General features: G+C 46.8%; 1 protein-coding gene across 1 annotated transcript in view; it reads left to right on the forward strand.

Annotated features, from left to right (window-relative positions):
* SVEP1 (sushi, von Willebrand factor type A, EGF and pentraxin domain containing 1) overlaps positions 1–20094 on the forward strand; it is a 598519-nt gene that overhangs the window by 425412 nt on the left and 153013 nt on the right. Inside the window, exons 27-30 of the mRNA XM_063914219.1 lie at positions 7157–7332; positions 8841–8965; positions 9084–9207; positions 9301–9471. Coding sequence (XP_063770289.1) covers positions 7157–7332; positions 8841–8965; positions 9084–9207; positions 9301–9471 — 596 coding nt within the window. The remainder of the gene's footprint in view (positions 1–7156; positions 7333–8840; positions 8966–9083; positions 9208–9300; positions 9472–20094) is intronic.

Consider the following 20094-nt stretch of genomic DNA (forward strand, 5'->3'; position numbering starts at 1 on the left):
GTAAATTTCAGTAAGGGAATGATCTCCAATATTTCTACGAAATTATCCCGCAATGAGAAAGAGATGCAATACTTAAGACAGACTGTGGATGAGATTATGAATAGAGACTCAATCCCCAAACCAGCATCTCAGTCCCCTCCCATTTGTCCGCAAAAACGATCTCTGGCCCATGTACTGCAGTCTGACACTGACGGGTCAGACATGGAGGGGGCGAGGTGGATTTGGAGGGGGGGGGGGTTCTACTCTGTCACAGGGAAGAGAGGCTCTCATAGAGGCTATCAGATGTTATGCAAATTCCCGATAAGGTGTTAGAGGAGTGTGAGGAATCTTATTTTAATGTAAAAAAGAAGTCCTCAGTCACTTTTCCTGCATCAAAGGAATTGAATACCCTGTTTGAAGAACCGTGGGTTAATCCTAATAAGAAATTTCAGATCCTTAAAAGGTTGCTTTTATCTTTTCCTTTTCCTCTGGAGGATAGGAAAAAATGGGAAAATCCAAAGATAGTGGACGCATCAGTCTCTAAGCTATCACGAAAAATTATATTGCCTGTCCCCTGTGCAGTCTTCCTAAAAGACACCGCTGATCGTAAAAGACTACACTCCAATCATTGTATACAGCTGCTGGGGTGGCCCAGAGACCCACTATTGCATGTGCGTGGATCACAAAAGCCATTGCTAAATGGTCAGGTGACCTAATTGAGGGGTTAGATTCCTTTTCTAGGGGGTATGTTGTTTTACTCCTGCAGCATATACAGGACTCTGTGAACTTTATGGTGGGAGCCATAAAAGAGATAGGTTTGCTTAATGCATGCACCACCGCTATGGCAGTGTCAGCACACAGGGGCTTATGGCTACGCCAGTGGACTGCAGACTTGAACTTCAGGAAGGGCGTGGAAGGCCTACCCTTCACAGGAGAGGCATTGTTTGGAGACGAACTAGACAAATTGATCTCCAAAGCTACTGTGGGTAAGTCTATGTATCTTCCTTCCGCAGCTCCCCCAGCCAGGAAAGCTTATTCAGCTTTAAATTTACAGTCCTTTCGGATGGCCAAGTTTAAGGGTTAAAATCAGAGGTGCTTCTACAGCCTCCAGAGGCGCAAGAGGTAAACCACGCAAACCAGCAACTGCAGATGCTCAGGCTTTGCTTCCTCAAAGCCTTCAGCATGACCGTGGACCGCGATGTCTGGAGGACTGTCAGGTGGGAGCCTGACTAAAATTCTACAGTCTCATCTATTCAAGTTCGTGCTGGGATCCCTGGGTCATAGATCTTATTTCCCAGGGCTACAGACTGTAGTTCCAAGAGCTCCCACCTCACAGATTCTTCAAATCGGGCTTACCAGCTTCACAAGCGGCAAGTATAACTTTACAGCATGCCATCCAAAAACTGGTACAGACTCAAGTCATTGTTCCAGTTCCACCTCATCTACACAACAAGGGGTACTATTCCAACTTGTTTGTAGTACCAAAACCGGACGGTTCAGAACGACCGATTCTGAACCTCAAGTTCTTGAACCCGTTCTTAAGAGTGATCAAGTTCAAGATGGCGTCTCTGAGAGTGGTGAGCTCAGGTTTCGAGGAAGGTGAATTCCTAGTGTCTCCGGTTATCAAGGATGCGTACCTTCACATTCCTATCCTGCCACCTCATCAGGCTAATTTATGGTTTGCACTGCAGGACTGTCACTACCAGTTCCAGGCCCTGCCATTTGGTCTCTCCACGGCACCGAGGCTATTCACCAAAGTGATGGCAGAGATGATGTTTATATTCTGCAAACAGGGACTGAATATAATTCCATACCTGGACGATCTTCTGATAAAGGCGCGGTCCAGGGAGAGGACAGCATTGGTCTCGCAACCAAACTTCTCCAGGATCACGGGTGGATTCTGAACCTTCCGAAATCTCACCTAGAGCCAACACGAAGGCACCCATTCCTGGGAATGATACTGGACACGGAGTCGCAGAAAGTGTTCCTTCCATTGGAAAAGTCACTAGTAATCCAGTCGATGGTTCGGGATGTCCTGAAGCCAACCCGGATATAAGTGCATCTATACATTTGCCTTCTGGGGAAGATGGTGGCCTCTTACGAGGCACTTCAATACGGAAGTTTTCACGTAAGACCCTTCCAGCTTGATCTGTTGGACAAATGGTTCGGTTTGCATTCTCACATGCATCAGAGAATCTGTCTGTCGCCAAAAGCCAGGATCTCCCTTCTGTGGTGTCTACAGATTTCTCACTTCGTTGAGGGTCGGACGTTCAAAATTCAGGACTGGATCCTGTTAACCACGGACACAAGCCTCAGAGGTTGGGGAGCAGTCACCCAGGGCGTGCAGTTTCAAGGAAGATGGTCAAGTCAGGAAGTCATCCTTCCGATCAACATTCTGGAACTCAGGGTCATATACAATGCCCTTCTGCAGGCCTCATATCTTCTTCAAGATCGGGCCATTCAGGTCCAGTCGGACAATGTGACGGCAGTGACGTATATAAACTGACAGGGCGGAACGAAAAGCAGAGCAGCATTGTCAGAGGTGTCAAGAATTCTCCTCTGGGCAGAAAAAAACGTTGTGGCGCTGTCAGCGGTCTTCATTCCGGGAGTAGACAACTGGGAATCAGACTTCCTCAGCAGACATGACCTGCACCCGGGGTTGTGGGGCCTTCACCTGGAAGTGTTCATGTGCTTGATAAGTCGATGGGGATATCCACAAATTGACATGATGGCCTCTTGTCTCAACAAGAAGCTCAAGTGGTATTGTTCCAGGTCAAGAGACCCACAGGTAGTGGCGGTAGACGCTCTGACGACTCCATGGGTCTATCAGATGGTGTACATTTTTCCTCCACTTCCTCTGATCCCAAGAAATCTAAAAAGAGTAAAAATGGAAAAATTTCAAGCAATATTCATTGCTCCGGACTGGCCTGATACGCGGACCTTCTGGAGATTCTTCTCGAAAATCCGTGGCCTCTACCTCTTCGCGAGGATCTTCTGCAACAGGGCCCATTCGTCTGTCAGGACTTACCGCGGCTACGTTTGATGCCATGGAAGTTGAACAGCTGATTCTAGCCAGAAGAGGGATCCCTAACAAAGTTATCCCAACTATGATCCAAGCCAGGAAGAGGGTAAAGTCTAAGCATTACCACCGTATTTGGAAGAAATACTTCTCTTGGTGTGAGAGCAGACATTTTTCTGCAGTGGAACTTCATCTGGAATGTTTCCTGCTTTTTCTGCAGGCAGGTATGGATGTTGGCCTACGTCTAGGCTCACTAAAAGTCCAGATTTCGGCCTTGTCCATTTTCTTTCAAAAACAATTGGCTTCTCTCCCTGAGGTCCAGACGTTCTTGAAAGGTGTTCTGCACATCCAACCTCCCTTTGTGCCTCCCACAGCACATTGGGATCTCAATTTGGTGCTGCAGTTCCTCCAGTCGGACTGATTTGAACCGTTACAGGAGGTGGACGTAAAATATCTTATGTGGAAGACCGTCACACTGTTGGACTTGGCGTCAGCAAGACGTGTGTCAGAGCTGGGGTTTTGTCTCACAAGAGCCCCTATTTCATTTTTCATGAGGACAGAGCTGAACCCAGAACTCGTCAGCAATTTCTTCCTAAAGTGGTGTCTGCGTTTCACATTAACCAAACTGTTGTGGTTCGGATTATCACCGACACTTCTACTACTTCAAAGTCTTTGGATGTTGTGTTGGCTTTGAAGGTATACGTAAGGAGGACAGCTCGTCACAGGTAATCCGACTCGCTGTTCTTTCTCTATGATCCCAATAAAATTGAGTGTCCTGCTTCAAAGCAGACAATTGCACACTGGATCAGGCTCACTATCCAGCATGCTTATTCCACGGCAGGTTTGCCGGTTCCAAAATCTGTACAGGCCCACTCTACTAGGCCGGTGGGTTCTTGCTGGGTGGCTGCCCGAGGTGTCTCGGCTTTACAGCTCTGCCGAGCGGCTACTTGATCTGGTTCGAACACGTTTGCTAAGTTCTACAAGTTTGATACTTTGGCCTCTGAGGACCTTCAGTTTGATCAATCAGTTTTGCAGGAACCTCAGCACTCTCCCACCCGGTTTGGGAGCTTTGGTAAATCCCAATGGTACTAAATGGAACCCCAGTAATCTGTAGGATGTAAGAGAAAATAGGATTTTAATTACCTACCGGTAAATCCTTTTCTCGTAGTCCATAGAGGATACTGGGCGCCCGCCCGGTGCTTCATTCTTCCTGCACCGTTACTTTGTTAAGTATTGTTGGTTCAGCTGTTGCTGTTCCTGTTTAAAGTTGGGTTAGCATAGCTTTCCTCTGGTTTGTGTGTGCTGGTTCAGAATCTCACCACTATCCTTCATATCCTTCTCTCAAAGTATGTCCTCCTCCTCGGGCACAGTTTCCTAGACCGAGTCTGGTAGGAGGGGCATAGAGGGAGGAGCCAGCCCACACTACCAAATTCTTAAAGTGCCCATGGCTCATAGAAACATAGAAACATAGAATTGACGGCAGATAAGAACCACTTGGCCCATCTAGTCTGCCCCTTTTTTATTTTATCCTTTAGGCAATCTCAACCCTTTTTTAACCTTAATTCTTTGTAAGGATATTCATATGCCTGTCCCAAGCATGTTTAAATTGCCCTACAGTCTTAGCCTCTACCACCTCTGATGGGAGGCTATTCCACTTATCCACTACCCTTTCTGTGAAGTAATTTTTCCTTAAATTTCCCCTGAACCTCCCCCCCTCCAGTCTCAATGTATGCCCTCGAGTTCTAATACTTCTTTTCCTTTGAAGAATGTTTCCCTCCTGAACTTTGTTAAGACCCTTGATATATTTGAAAGTTTCTATCATGTCCCCTCTTTCCCTTCTCTCCTCCAAACTATACATGTTAAGATCTTTTAGCCTTTCCGGGTAAGTTTTGTGATGTAGGCCATGCACCATTTTAGTTGCCCTCCTTTGTACACTCTCTAATGTATTTATATCCTTCTGGAGATAGGGTCTCCAGAACTGGACACAGTATTCCAGATGGGGCCGTACCAATGACCTATACAGTGGCATTATCACTTCTTTTTTCCTGCTACTGATTCCTCTCCCTATGCAACCAAGCATCTGACTTGCCTTTCTCATTGCTTTGTTGCATTGCTTTCCTGCCTTCAAGTCACTTGAAATAGTGACTCCTAAATCTCTTTCCTCCTCAGTAGTTTCCATTATAGTACCCTTGATACTATACTTAGCCTTTGGGTTTTTGAGACCCAAGTGCATGATTTTGCATTTTTTAGCATTAAACTGTAGTTGCCACGTTCTTGACCATTTCTCAAGCCTACCTAGGTCATTAATCATTTGTTTGACCCCTCCCGGTGTGTCTACCCTGTTGCATATCTTTGTATCATCTGCAAAAAGGCATATCTTCCCTTCAATACCATCTGCAATGTCACCAACAAAGATATTAAAGAGAACTGGACCAAGTACAGATCCCTGGGGTACTCCACTGGTAACATTTCCCTCCATAGATTGCACTCCATTAACTACGACTGTCTGTTTCCTATCCTGCAACCAGGTTCTTATCCATTTAACTTATTTATAATCCACCCCCAGGCTTTCAAGTTTATTTAGCAGTCTGCGATGTGGGACAGTGTCAAATGCCTTATTAAAGTCTAGATATGCTACATCTACAGCTCCCCCTTGATCTATTATTTTCATCACAGAGTCAAAAAAGTAAATAAGATTTGTTTGGCATGATCTCCCACCAGTGAATCCATGCTGTTTTGGATCCTGTAAATTGTTTGATTTAAGATATTCCACTACTCTTTCTTTTAATAGTTTTTCCATTACTTTCCCTACTACTGATGTAAGGCTTACTGGTCTGTAGTTACTTGCTTCTTCCTTGCTTCCACTTTTGTGCAGTGGAACTACATTTGCTCTTTTCCAGTCCTCTGGAATAGCACCTGTATTTAGTGACTGGCTCCTTGTGGATCCGTCTATACCCCATGGTACTAAATGTAACCCCAGTATCCTCTACAGACTATGAGAAAAGGATTTACCGGTAGGTAATTAAAATCCTATTTTTTACATACAGTAATGTATGTTTTTTTTTTTGTTAACTGTTTTTATTTCAAAAGTAGTGCCATACATGAGTGTGGCAATTACATATGTCACTAATACCACAATTGCATAAGAACACTATGAGCTGAGATAAGAAAAACCAAATCATATAATTTACAAGATATTTCCAATAAACATACTGCAAAGCAGGGTCAATATATTTGGCTTTAAACTGGGGAAACCGACATGGATGGAAAGGCAGGTAGGAGCAGGGGACGGAAAAAGAGGTGGGATATGAAAGAGATCTAGGATGTTGTGCGAGAGGTGGTGGAATGTAGCATACAGCATTAGTGCACATTAGTTTTATTTGTGATAATTCCTTTTTAATATTACGCGTCTTTAATGCGTGACATTATATATTAAGTGATATTAATACACATTAATTAGTTTTAATTATATTTCTCAAGTTTTCTGCATCTATCCAGATGTAACCAACTTTTTTTTGTTTCTTTCTGTATGATATTGTGTGTTTTGGCACAACCGGTTTGCCATCAAACCTTTCATTTTTGGTCATGGCAAAGAAGGTTTTTTTTTTCTTGGCTTTCTTATCTTACCAGGGATTTATTTATATAAATCCAGTATAAGCTCATATTGCTTGTATTGTTGTATTTCATGTTTGTATGCTTGCTTTTGGTCACTGTGAATGGTTTATGTTTATTTAACAACTTGACATTTTGCAAACTTTTTTTTTAACGTACAGTATTTAGTTGAATCTTGTGGGCCCTAATGATCTCTCTATCTATGGTCATGGTTGTCATCATATTTGTATGAGCGGGTTGGGACCGCCGGTCACCATACCGACACCAGGATCCCAGCTGTGAGATGTCCGGCGAGGTGCACGCGGGGGGAGAGGAAGCACACTGAAGCCCCTTGCATTCGGTCTCCCGACCGCCGGTCACATAACCTCATTCCTTATGAACACACTACCACAAATTACTCCAGATTGCATGCAAGCAATCTTTTCATTTATGTGCAAAAGATTTGGATGAAACCTCTTGAGACCACCGTGTTTCTGAATTCTATTCTTGAGTACATCAGTTACAAGTAATATACATAAGCATTGTGGTGCTTTCTTTACCTTGCAGATGGGTACTTTATGTCAATGGAAAAGAGAAAATAACTGACTGTCCTTCAGTGAATGATGGCAAATGGCATCACATTGTTGTTACCTGGACAAGTACTGACGGGTCCTGGAAAGTGTACATTGATGGAAGACTATCCGATGGTGGAAAAGGTTTATCAGTAGGGGCGCACATACCTGGTGGGTTTCAACCATGAATTAATAACAAAATCTACACAGTCGACAAAATTAGATCTACCAAGGTGACAGAGGAGAATTAAGTAATAGATTAATCACAATGGTGCCAGTTTAATTTCTTTTGTGCAAGGCTACCACTAGGGGGCGCAATACAGGGCAATTCAATTGTTGCTCCATTTAGATGCCGGGTTGAGGGTGACATTTCTTTTTGCAGCCAACTGAGCTGCGAGAAGAAATGTGCGCAATGTTGACCAAAGCAGAACTTTAGACGGGTTTAGGGGGTCATTCCGAGTTGATTGCTCGCTACGGATTTTCGCAGCACAGTGATTATGGCAGAACGGGGCTAATCTGCGCATGCGTATGCACCGCAATGCGCAGGTGCGTTGTACAAGTACAAAGAGCTTTGTGGTTTTGCACAGGTTCTAGTGACGCTTCCAGCACTGGCGGACGCAATGAAATTGACAGGGAGTGGGAGTTTCTGGGTGTCAGCTGACCGTTTTCTGGGAGTGTTTGGAAAAACGCAGGCATGGCCGGGTGTTTGCTGGGCGGGTATCTGACGTCAATACCGGGACCTTCGTCGCAGCAATCATCGCACAGAATAAGTAACTACAGGGCTGGTCTTGTTCTGCACAAAAGTGTTCGCACAACTGCAAAGCGAAAATACACTCCCCTGTGGGCGGCAACTATGCGTTTTCACAGCTGCTAAAAGTAGCTTGCGAGCGATCAACTCGGAATGAGGGCCTTAGCCATTTAACACATCTAAACCCTGTCTGTTTGGACACGACATGCTTGATATGCATGGCCACTCAAACACAATTGTATTGTGACAATTGTTTGTTCGTCTAAACAGTCCAGTTTTGATGGGAAAAATAGATTTTTCATATGACACAATTTTAAAAATTGTGCATGATCAGAATTCTCATTGTCAGTTTACTAACAGCTATCATTTACTAATGATGATTCTATAATAACCGGTTATTCGTTTTTGCAGAAACAGTTCAATTATTAAAATGGGTATAAATGCTTCATCAATATAAAAAACTATTTTACCATGATGATTGTGTTAACATAAAGTATATGAAGCAACATATATACAGACAGCTTAGGAGTCATTCAAATTCTGAGTGTTAGCATGCATTGAAGTAAAAATAAAATAAAAGCATGTTCAAACATTATAACATTCCCAACCACTGTGCCCAAGGCAAACTAACTGTGCAGGTTTTAAGGATAGACATACGTGAGCACAGGTAACTTATTTAGTACCGCCATTATTTTGATGTATTCATCTGTGCTCTACTATGGATATTACTAAAACCTGGACTGTTAGTGTGCCTTGAGGGCCAAGGATGAGTAAAACTGCATTATAGAAATTCACAACAATTAAAATATGTTGCATAACAGTCATTTTACTTTAGGTGCATATGGTGCACTTGCTGTGAGGTTTGTGTTTACATTCTATTTTATCATCTGCTAGATAGTCTAATATTGATTGTGACACTCTGCTGTTTTAGGTGGTGGTGCATTGGTTCTTGCACAGGAACAAGACCAAAGAGGAGAAGGCTTCAACCCAGCCGAATCTTTTGTTGGCTCAATCAGTCAGCTTAATATATGGGATTATCCACTAGCTCCTGAACAGGTTAACTTTTATATATGTGAATTTTGTAATTGACTAGAAGATGAGTATACTAACACTAGCCTATTCTAATCATTGTTAAGCAATGACAATTGATCTTACTAAATTGTTTATTCACCAGGTGAAAGCCTTGGCTAGTTCTTGTCCTCAAAATCTTCAAAAGGGAAATGTATTAGCTTGGGCTGATTTCTTACCAGGTGTTGTTGGAAGAGTAAAAGTGGACCACAAGAGCAAATTCTGTTCCGGTAAGGATTGTAGTGCCTCCATCAGTTAAAACTAAATCCCTATCCAGAAATAATATTAAAAATAACAATGGTCAATGTTTGATTACTGTGTAGATTGTCCTGCCTTGGAAGGCTCTTCTCCTCATTTACGTGCATCCATCAGTGAGCTCAAGCCAGGTTCCAAGATCAGTCTGTTCTGTAACCCAGGATATCAAATTGTGGGAAGCTCCGAACGGCAATGTCTTAATATGGGAGAGTGGGATCAACCGCTGCCACGTTGTGAAAGTTAGTAATTTATTACACGCTTTGAGAAATAGCACAAGAAGCTGGGGAGGTGGGCTGGGGTTTTAATTACTGCATATAATCTTAGCAATACAAGTACACATATGTGCATGCCGCTCATAGATGTCAGAACAAGGTGAAGGGGCATGGGGGGTCTCGCTCCAGCAATATTAGAGAGGCACCAGACAATGTACTGGGTTGTGGGGCTCAGTGTGGCCGCCATCTAGGCCTACCACGGGCCGTGTCATGATGGAGATATTCCCCTTTCTGACTGCTCCAACTCCTCCCTCACCACAGCCCTTCTCCACCCACCTCCAGAGAATTCCTCCACTCTGCACCCAGCTCCAGCCCCTACAATGTGTGGATAGTTACTGTGGGCCGGCCCTCCTCTGGGAAAAGCCCTGCGCCATTCTCACTTCCCACTTCATATGTTCCTCCCCCACTTCGTCCTTTCTCTCTCTCCTTTGCAGCCCCCCGATAGATAGAGATATTTATTTTAAATATAGATATATGTATATATCTGTCTCTGTCACGTATGTGATTTGGTGGGTAGGTCCAGCTGCCCCCCTCCCCCCGAGCTCCTTCCTGCTCTATGGCTAATCAGTTCTTTTCTCTGTTATATGCAGCATCATACTTAACCTCTGTCTTAAAGAGCAGATTTAGGATAAGTGTACGAGAGACATTACTGAATAATTGATAGATATGGTTTATGTGGATCTGGAAAGCTACATTCCCATTGCTGAATAGGGTCTAACACCTGGGATTTTCCTGTAATCCCTGGGGAACAGATATGAAGTGTGGGTTTGGTGTTTGGCCCACTGGGCGCTAGGTAGACGAGAGTACACGTGTGAACAATTAATTAGACTTTATGTTGCGTGTAAAAACATGTATGAAACATAGTAAAAGCATTAAAAAGGAATGAACGCATTAAAAACAATAGGGTGATGTGCATACACCCAAATGATGATAGTATTGCAAAAGGTTGATGATACAACAAATGGTCAATTTGTCTCTGTATTTAAAGCTTACCCGGTGTGTGGATATGGAGCCGCTGAGGTGTGGAAATGGGGTGTGTCCAAGAACACCCTTCTGGGTTCCAAAACTTTTCACCTGTAGACCTGTAGATCCTTACTGGAAACATAGTCACTCCTTGCACTAAGAGGTGCCACCGACGCGTTTCGTGCTTCCGCCTCTTTATCTGCCTTGATTAATTGTTCACACATACTTTTTTCTTATTAGCGCCCAGTGGGCCAAACACCAAACCCACACTTCATTACTGAATAGCTGTTGTTCTAAAAGGGGTGTTTTAGGTAAGTGGGCATAATGAGTGGCATTTTGTAGTGTGTGTGGATTTGAGTGGCATACAGGGAACTCGAAAGGGTATGTTTTATATATGTGAAATCTATTTATGTGGCATATTGGGTCTCTTTATTGTCCTACGTATTTGTTTAATATATAACAATTTGTGGCCCTTTTGTAGGCCAGAGAGACACATATGCGGCCCTTGAAGTGTATCAGGTGGGCTATCACATTGCAATAAAATAATGTCTGTGACTCACGAGAATTTGTGGGAAATTTAAGAGTGCCAGTGGCTGATGAAGCTTTTAGCATGATACAAATGACATGCTGTCCTGTATGTCATTAGAGGCTCATGGCTTTAGTAATGTTAGCACAGAATAGTATAATGTAGATTGCATGTGATCATTCAGAGCTGCAATTATAAGGTCTATTTAAGCACTACCAGTGCAAAACTGATGCAGCGCTGGAATCTGAAATTTGGAAACTATGATAATAGGTGTGCAAACAAGATTCACTTTCAAGGTCAATTTAATAATTACTTTTCTCTAGCATCCATAAGGGATATTTGGAGAAACTAGTACGATGGGGTATAGACGGCGTTCAAAGGAGCCAGTGCACTTTAAATTTTCTTCACTAGGTGTGCTGGCTCCTCCCCTCTATGCCCCCTCCCACAGGCAGTTTGGAAAAAAATACCCTCAGGAGAGGATGCACACTCTGCAGCTCCAGAGAGTTTTCTTCAATTTAATTTCAATCTTTTATTTTTTTGTTGTTAAGCTGTCTGGGCAACAGCATACCTGCGCCGTGGGAGTTAGTAGGGGGGGAGGTGGCGGTCACTGGCCTTGCGAGGTGCAGAGCCGCTTCCCTGCTGCAGTACCATCGTCCTGAGGGGCTGTTTGTTCAGCAGGGCACTGCGCCTTGGCTGTCACAGCCGCAGCACGCCTCACACCCCTAACGCTGCCTGAAGGTGACATCGGTGGTGAGTACACACCGGAAGCCCTGCTAGGGGAGTCCCCGGTTCAAAGTGCGGCTGATCACAGGCGCGATGTACGGGACCCTCCCTGGGGGTCCCGCTATGATCCCCCGTGACTACACTGGCTCAAACATGCTTACCCAAGCACTTGTGTGAGGTTTTAAGCTTAGGGGAGACTAAGCCAGTATAAATGTTGTGTATAGCTCCGGCGCCATTGGAGGGGTGGAGCTTCCTCAGAGCGGGACCAGCGGCGTTTAGCGCCTTCCTCTGCTTACAGAAGCCATCAGCAGTACACACTCAGCGCTTCCTACCTCACAGACATGCTGGAAACTGGTACAGGGTGTAGCTAAAGGGGGAGAGCCGCTTGTGTACACTATTCTGAACCTATTCAGGACTGCATTTATTAGTGTTATTGTGATACAGAGCTGACAGTCTCACTGGGGCTGTGCAGCTCCGGTTGTGCTGGTATTTTTCCCTCTCTGTGTATCTCCTCTCACATACAGTAGGAAAAGCAGGCTTGCATTATAACTATCTGTAAGTGTATGTGTTTGTACTTACTGTGAATATGGGTAAGCAAAAGCTGTGCAGTGTATGTCACACCAGATTCTCTCCATTGTGTAATGACTCCTGTTTCCTGTGAGCAATGTAGTCAATCTTCACAACTTAGTGAAGAGGCTGGGGGAGAGGGTCCAGAGCCCCATTGGTTAGGGTCTCTTAAGACTATGATGTCAGATATGTCATCCCAGCTCACTGCTAATGTGCAGAAAACTCAGCTACTGCAACAAGCTGTTACAGATTTAGCTGCTAGGGCTGATGCACAGCCTTCCCTCTCTCATGCAGGTACCCAGAAATGTTTACTTGCTCTACTTTCTGATACAAATAATGATGTCCAGGATGATGGGGATGACCCGGATCCCGTTAGTGGGGATACTGATTCTACTCAGGGTATTAAACCCCTCATTTTGGCTATAAGGGATGTGTTGCAGCTCCCTCTAGAGGATGCTTCTTCACAGCAGTTGTTTTTCTTTGTACAAAACAAGCCCAATGTCACTTTCCCTGAATCACCAGAGTTAGATAACTTATTAAAACAGGCAGGGGCGGATCCAGAAGAAAATGATAGGGGGGGCACCATGGAAGGGGAAGTACATTTGCGTGCGGCTTCGGTGCATGTGAGGTGGTGCTTCTTATACAATGCCCACAGTTGTAGCGCTCATTATGCAATGTCCACTGTACTGGTACTGGTGCCCCTTATATAGACCCCATAGTAGTGGTGCCCCTTATGCAATGCCCGTATTGCCCCCAGTAGTAATGTTGCCTGTAGTAATGCCCGCAGTCATATAGTGAGTGTGGCCAATTAAAATGCAACGTGATACACAGACATATGCCCCCAATAGTGCAGTGCCAAATCCACAATTGCCCCCACAGTGCCAGATTCACAAATGCCCCCACAGTGCCAGATCCACAAATGCCCCCACAGTGCCAGATCCAAAAATGCCCCTACAGTGCCAGATCCAAAAATGCCCCTACAGTGCCAGATCCAAAAATGCCCCTACAGTGTCAGGTATACAAATGCCCCCACAGTGCCAGGTAAACAATTGCCCTCACAGTGCCAGGTAAACAATTGCCCCCACAGTGCCAGGTATACAATTGCCCCCACAGCAGGTATACAAATGCCCCCCACAGCAGTTCTGCAGCTGCTTACCGCTGCTGCTGCTGCTTCTCTGCCCGGCTGGCTCTAAGGGTGTCAGGAGGAGAGCGCGGCTATGTCTGGCGTGGTGTAGGACTTCAAACTAGCCGCCAGTTCGTGAGCCAATCAGAGCTCGCGGACCGGCGGCTCCTGATTGGCTGCCGGTCCGCGAGCTCTGATTGGCTCACGAACTGGCGGCTGGTTTGAAGTCCGCAACACGCCGCCAGATAGCCGCGCTCTCCTCCCGACAGCTGAGACACGCTGCCGCCGGACTGAGCGGCAGCGTGTCTCAGTGACACTAGCGGGGGGGCACAAATGACAGGGGGGGCACGGGCCCGAGTGCCACCCCCCCTGGATCCGCCACTGAAAACAGGCCTGGAAGAATCCAGACAAAAAAATTTCAAGTGTCCATAAAGTTTTTGCACACTTTCCCATTTGCTCCTCAAGGTAGAAAATTTTGTGAGGAACCCCCTGGGGTGGATGTCTCTCTCTCTCGACTCTCTAAAAAGACGGTGCTACCTGTCCCAGGCTCCTTTGCCATGAAGGAACCTGAGGATAGAAAAATAGAAACTTCCATAAAATTTATATACACTGCAGTCAGCCTTTTCCAAAGACTGGTCGTTGCGGGTTGCTGGATAACCCATGCCATTCATTCTTGGGCCAAGCAAATTTAGGGGGGCCTCTCAGGGGATATGCCTTTAGTTACCATGGTTACCCTCCTAAAACACATTCAGGACACTACTCGTGTCCTCTGTGATTCCCTCAAGGAGATGGGGAACATCAATGCTTGGACGTTGGCCATGGCGGTGTCAGCGCGCAGGGCCTTGTGGTTGCGTCAGTGGATTGCAGTCGCAGAATCCAAACGTAATGTGGAGTCCCTCCCCTTTTCTGGGGAATGGATTTTTGGGGTTGAGCTGGATGCCTGGATTTCCAAGGTTACTGCCGGGAAATCCATGTTTCTCCCCTCTGGGGCCCCGCCGGCGAAACCTTCCTATCTGGGACCATCTGTCCAGTCCTTTCAGTCTTGCACATTTCGATCAAAGGTCAGAGGTGCCTCCAATGCAGCCAGAGGTACCAGAGGTAAGTCCAGGAAACCTGCAAGTACCAGTCCTCAGGAACAGTCCATCAGTTCTGCTTCCACTAAAGCCTCAGCATGATGGTGCCAACCCACCCCAAGGGGATCTCGAGGTGGGAGCTCGACTGCGTCACTTCAGCCACGTCTGGGAGTCCTCCTGCCAGGATGCCTGGGTCAGGGAGCTCGTTTCTCAGGGCTACAAGCTGGAGTTCAACAGTACTCCCCCTAACGATTTTTCAAATCAAGCTTACCAGCTTTGGAGGATATGCAAGTTACGTTACAGCAGGCTATCCAAAAATTGGTCCAATCCCACGTCATTGTTCCAGTACCTCTACCACATTGCTGCAAGAGGTTTTACTCAAACCTGTTTGTGGTGCCGAAGCGAGATGGTTCGGTCAGACCCATTCTGACTCTGAAAGCCTTAAATCCTTATTTAAAGGTGTTCAAGTTCAAGATGGAATCCCCGCGTGCAGCAATTGTGGGCCTGGAAGACCAGGAATTTATGGTCTCCTTGGATATCAAGGACGCCTATCTCCACATTCCGATTTAGTCTCATCAGGCGTACCTGCGGTTTGCCCTGTTGGACGATCAGTTCCAGTTCCAGGCACTACCCTTCGGCCTGTCAACAGCACCGAGGGTATTCACGAAGGTGATGGCGGAGATGATGCTTCAACTCCGGATCCAAGGGATAAAAGTGGTGCCTTATCTAGACAATCTCCTGATAAAGGCAAGATCTAGGGAACTTTTGTTGCTCCATATCGACCACACCATCCGTCTTCTGTCCGACCATGGGTGGCTCCTCAACTTACAGAAGTCCCACCTGGAGCCAACTCAGAGGCTCCTGTTCCGGAGGATGTTGCTGGATACTGTGGCACAGAAGGTGTTTCTATCGGAGGACAAGGCGAGTACACTTCAGGAATTGGTCCGCATGGTGCTTCGACCTGCTCAAGTTTCTATCCATCTTTGCATCAGTTTGTTGGGGAAGATGGTCACCTCATACGAGGCAATCCAATATGGGAGGTTCCATGCCATAACATTTCAATTGGATCTCCTGAGCAAGTGGTCCAGATGCACCGGATAATTCGGCTGTCACCTCGGGCCAGGATTTCCCTCCTGTGGTGGCTACAGTCCTCCAATCTCCTGGAGGGCAGGAGTTTCGGAAATCAGAATTGGACCCTTGTCACGATGGATGCGAGTCTGCAAGGATGGGGATCTGTCACCCAAGTGGTGCAGATCCAGGGCAGGTGGTCATCCCACGAAAGCCTGCTTCCAATCAACATTCTGAAACTTTGGGTGATCTACAATGCTCTGCTTCAAGCGTCTCCTCTGCTCAAGGATCACGCGATCCAGGTTCAGTCGGACAACGCCACGGTGGTGGCGTATATCAATCGACAAGGAGGGACAAAAAGCAGAGCCTGCATGTGAGAGGTGTCAAACATACTCCTCTGGGTGGAAAGAAATGCAAGAGCCATGTCAGCAATCTTCATTCCGGGTGTGGACAACTAGGAGGCGGACTTCCTGAGTCGTCACGATCTCCAACTGGGGGAGTGGGGACTCCACCATCTGGTGTTCCAGCAGATTATCGACCGGTGGGGTTGCCCACAAATAGAAATGAGGGCTTCTCGTCTCAACAAGAAACTTCCCTGGTATTGCTCGTTGACCAGGAACCCTCAGGCAAGGGCAGTGTATGCACTGGCGTTGCCTTGGCAGCATCGGCTGGTCTACCTGTTTCCTCCGATCCCATTGCTCCCAAGAGTGCTAAAGTGAATCAGGAATCAAGGTGTCCAGACAATTCTGATTGCCCCGGATTAGCCTCGGAGTGCGTGGTAAGTGGATCTTCTGGACATGTTCGTCGAAGACCCTTGGCCTCTACCACTAAGAAGCGATCTTCTTCAACAAGGACCGTTCGTCTACCCGGACTTATGGCAACTTCGTTTGATGGCATGGAGGTTGAGCGGAACATCCTAGCTCAAAAGGGCCTTTCCAAAAAGGTTATTGCAACCATGGTCCAGGCCAGGAAACTTGTGACGTCAAAACACTATCATCATATCTGGAGGAGATATATTGTTTGATGCGAGGAATACACGTTTCCGCCTGCAGAGTTTCACTTGGGACGTTTCCTATGTTTCCTGCAGGCTGGTGTGGATAAGGGCTTACATCTGGGTTCCATTAAGGTCCAGATTTCAGCTCTCACCATTTTCTTTCAGAAGAAATTGGCAGTGTTGCCAGAAGTTTAGACCTTCTTGCTCGACGTGTCTCAGAATTGGGGGCCTTATTATGCAAAAGTCCATACTTGCTCCGGACTAGACAGCAGTTCCTGCCGAAGGTTGTCTCCGCGTTTCATCTGAATCAACCTACTGTGATTCCGTCCAGTACTGATGCTTCTGCTCCTCTGGAGGCATTGGCTGCTGTGCGGGCCTTGACGATATATTTCAAGCATACAGATTGGGTCGGAAAGACGGATTCCTTGTTCGTGCTCTATGATGCGCAGAAGAAGGCTTGCCCTGCTTCAAAGCAGTCCATTGCTCCTTGAATTATACTTACTATCCAACAGGCCTATGTGTTGGCAGCCTTACCTGTTCCTAAGTCTCTAAAGGCCCACACTACTAGATCAGTGTGGTATTCCTGGGCGGCTGCCCGTTGAATCTCGGCCTTACAACTATGCCGAGCTGCTACCTGGTCGGGGAAGAACAGTTTTGTGAAGTTCTACAAATTTCTCTGCACGTTCCCGCCCATTCTGGAAGCTTTGGGACGTCCCCATCGTACTAGTTTCCCCCAATATCCCTTATGGATGCTAGCGAAAATAGGATTTTATTACCTACCGGTAAATCCTTTTCTCATAGTCCATAAGTGATATTGGGGGTCATTCCGAGTTGATAGCTAACTGCCGTTGTTCGCTGCATAGCGATCAGTGAAAAAAACTGCTAATCTGCGCATGCACCACAATGCGCACGGGCGTCGTACAGGTATGAAGTCCATTGCGGTTTTGCACTGGTTCTTGCGACGATTCCAATCGCACAGCCCTACCGCAAGGAGATTGACAGAAAGAGGGCGTTTATGGGTGACAACTGACCGTTTTCTGGAAGTGTCTGGAAAAAGGCAGGCGTGGCTAGGCGTTTGCTGGGCGGGTATCTGACGTCATTACCGTGTCACTCGCCGCAGCAATCATCGCACAGGATAAGTAACTAAAGGGCTTGTTTTGCACAAAATGTGTTTGCAGACGCTCTGCTGCACAGGCGTTCGCACTCCTGCAAAGTGAAAATACACTTTCCCGTGGGCGGCGACTATGCGTTTGCACGGCTGCTAAAAACTGCTAGCTAGCAATCAACTCTGAATGACCCCCATTGGGCACCCGCCTCAGTGCGTGGACTTTTCTGCAGGTTCTTGGACTTTAGTTACCTGTTCAGCTGTTGCTGTTGTTACCAGCCGTTACTGGTTGTTGTATGTTAGTGGTGTGCTGGTGTGTAAATATCACCAGCCTTTCTGGTATCATGTTATGTTCCTTCTCTCATATATGTCCTTTCTCCTTCGGGCACATTTTTTACCTATAACTGCCTGTGGGAGGGGGCATAGAGGGGAGGAGCCAGCACACCCAGTGTAGAATTTTTTTTAAGTGCACTGGCTCCTTTGGACCCCATCTATACCCCATCCTACTAGTTTCCCCCAATATCCCTTATGGACTATGAGAAAAGGATATTTACCGGTAGGTATTAAAATCCTATTTTCACACCTTGTCTCAAATCTGTATCTAGCGCCGTGTGGCATATGCAGTCAATTATTACACACATACACCCCCCCCCACACACACACACACACACACACACACACACACACACACACACACACATATTGTGGCATACAGTGAGTGGTGCAAGTAGAAAAAAATTCTTACTGGTACTGTGCACGCACCCCAAAAATAAGTCTGGCCACATGAGGCGTGGCTAATGAAAATGGGGGCATGATACACATATGCCCCCAATAGTTCCAGATACACATATTCCCCCAATAGTGGCAGATACACATATGCCCCAACAGTGCTAGATACACATATGCCCCCACAGTGCCAGATACACATATGCCAGATATGCCCTACAATGTAAGATATGCCCCCACAATGCCAGATACACATGCCATATATGCCCCCACAATGCAAGATATGCCCCCACAGTGCCAGATACACATATGCTCCCACAGTGCCAGATATGCCCCCACGGTGCTAGATATGCCCCCATGGTGCCAGATACACATGCCCCCAGTGTGCCAGATATACCCCAGTGCCAGATACACATGCCCCCACAGTGCTAGATATGCCCCCACAGTGCCAGATACACATATTCCCCCCAAAATGCTAGATATGCCCCCACGTTGCTAGATACACATGCCCCCATAGTGCCAGATATGCCACCACAGTGCCAGATATACCCCCACAGTGCCAGAAATGCCTCCACTTTACCAGATAAACATGCCCCCACAGTGCTAGATATGTCCCCACAGTGCCAGATATGCCCCCACAGTGCCAGATACACATATGCCCCCACAGTGCCAGATACACATATGCCAGATATGCCCTCACAATGCATGATATGCCCCCACAGTGCCAGATATGCCCCCATGGTGCTAGATATGCCCCCACGGTGCCAGATACACATGCCCCCAGAGTGCCAGATATGCCCCCATGGTGCTAGATATGCCCCCACGGTGCCAGATACACATGCCCCCAGAGTGCCAGATACACATATGCTCCCATAGTGCCAGATATGCCCCCACGGTGCCAGATACACATATTCCCCCACAATGCCAGATATGCCCTCATGGTGCCAGATACACATACCCCCACAGTGCTAAATATACCCCTACAGTGCCAGATATGCTCCCACAGTGCCAGATACACATATGCTCCCACAGTGCCAGATATGCCCCCACAGTGCCAGATACACATGCCCCCAGAGTGCCAGATATGCCACCACAGTGCCAGATATACCCCCACAGTGCCAGATATGCCCAAACAGTGCCAGATATGCCTCCACTTTGCAAGATACACATGCCCCCACAGTACCAGATATGCCCAAACAGTGCCAGATATGCCTCCACTTTTCCAGATACACATGCCCTCACAGTGCAAGATATGCCCCCACAGTGGTAGATGTGCCCTCACGTTGCCAGATATGCCCCCACAGTGCCATATACACATACCCCACAGTGCTAGATATGCCCCCACAGTGACAGATACACATATGCCCCCAGAGTGCCAGATATGCCCCCACAGTGCTAGATATGCCCCCACAGTGCCAGATATGCCCAAACAGTGCCAAATATGCCCAAACAGTGTCAGATACACATGCCCATAGAGTGCCAGATATGCCCCCAGAGTGCCAGATATGCCCCCAGAGTGCCAGATACACATGCCCCCAGCAGTGCAACTCACCGTTGCTGCTGCCTGGGGCCGGCACTGTCTGCTGCTGCTGCTGCGGAGAGGAGACTGCAGCACGCGCCCCTCCTGCCCCTCTCCTGCCCTCAGTCCAGTCTCCAAGTGCTCTTGCGACGGTGGCCCATATATCAGATCTGGCGCCGGTCCGTGAGCCAATCAGAGCTTGC

Source organism: Pseudophryne corroboree, chromosome 1 (assembly GCF_028390025.1).
Source record: "Pseudophryne corroboree isolate aPseCor3 chromosome 1, aPseCor3.hap2, whole genome shotgun sequence".
Taxonomy (NCBI): Eukaryota; Metazoa; Chordata; class Amphibia; order Anura; family Myobatrachidae; genus Pseudophryne; species Pseudophryne corroboree.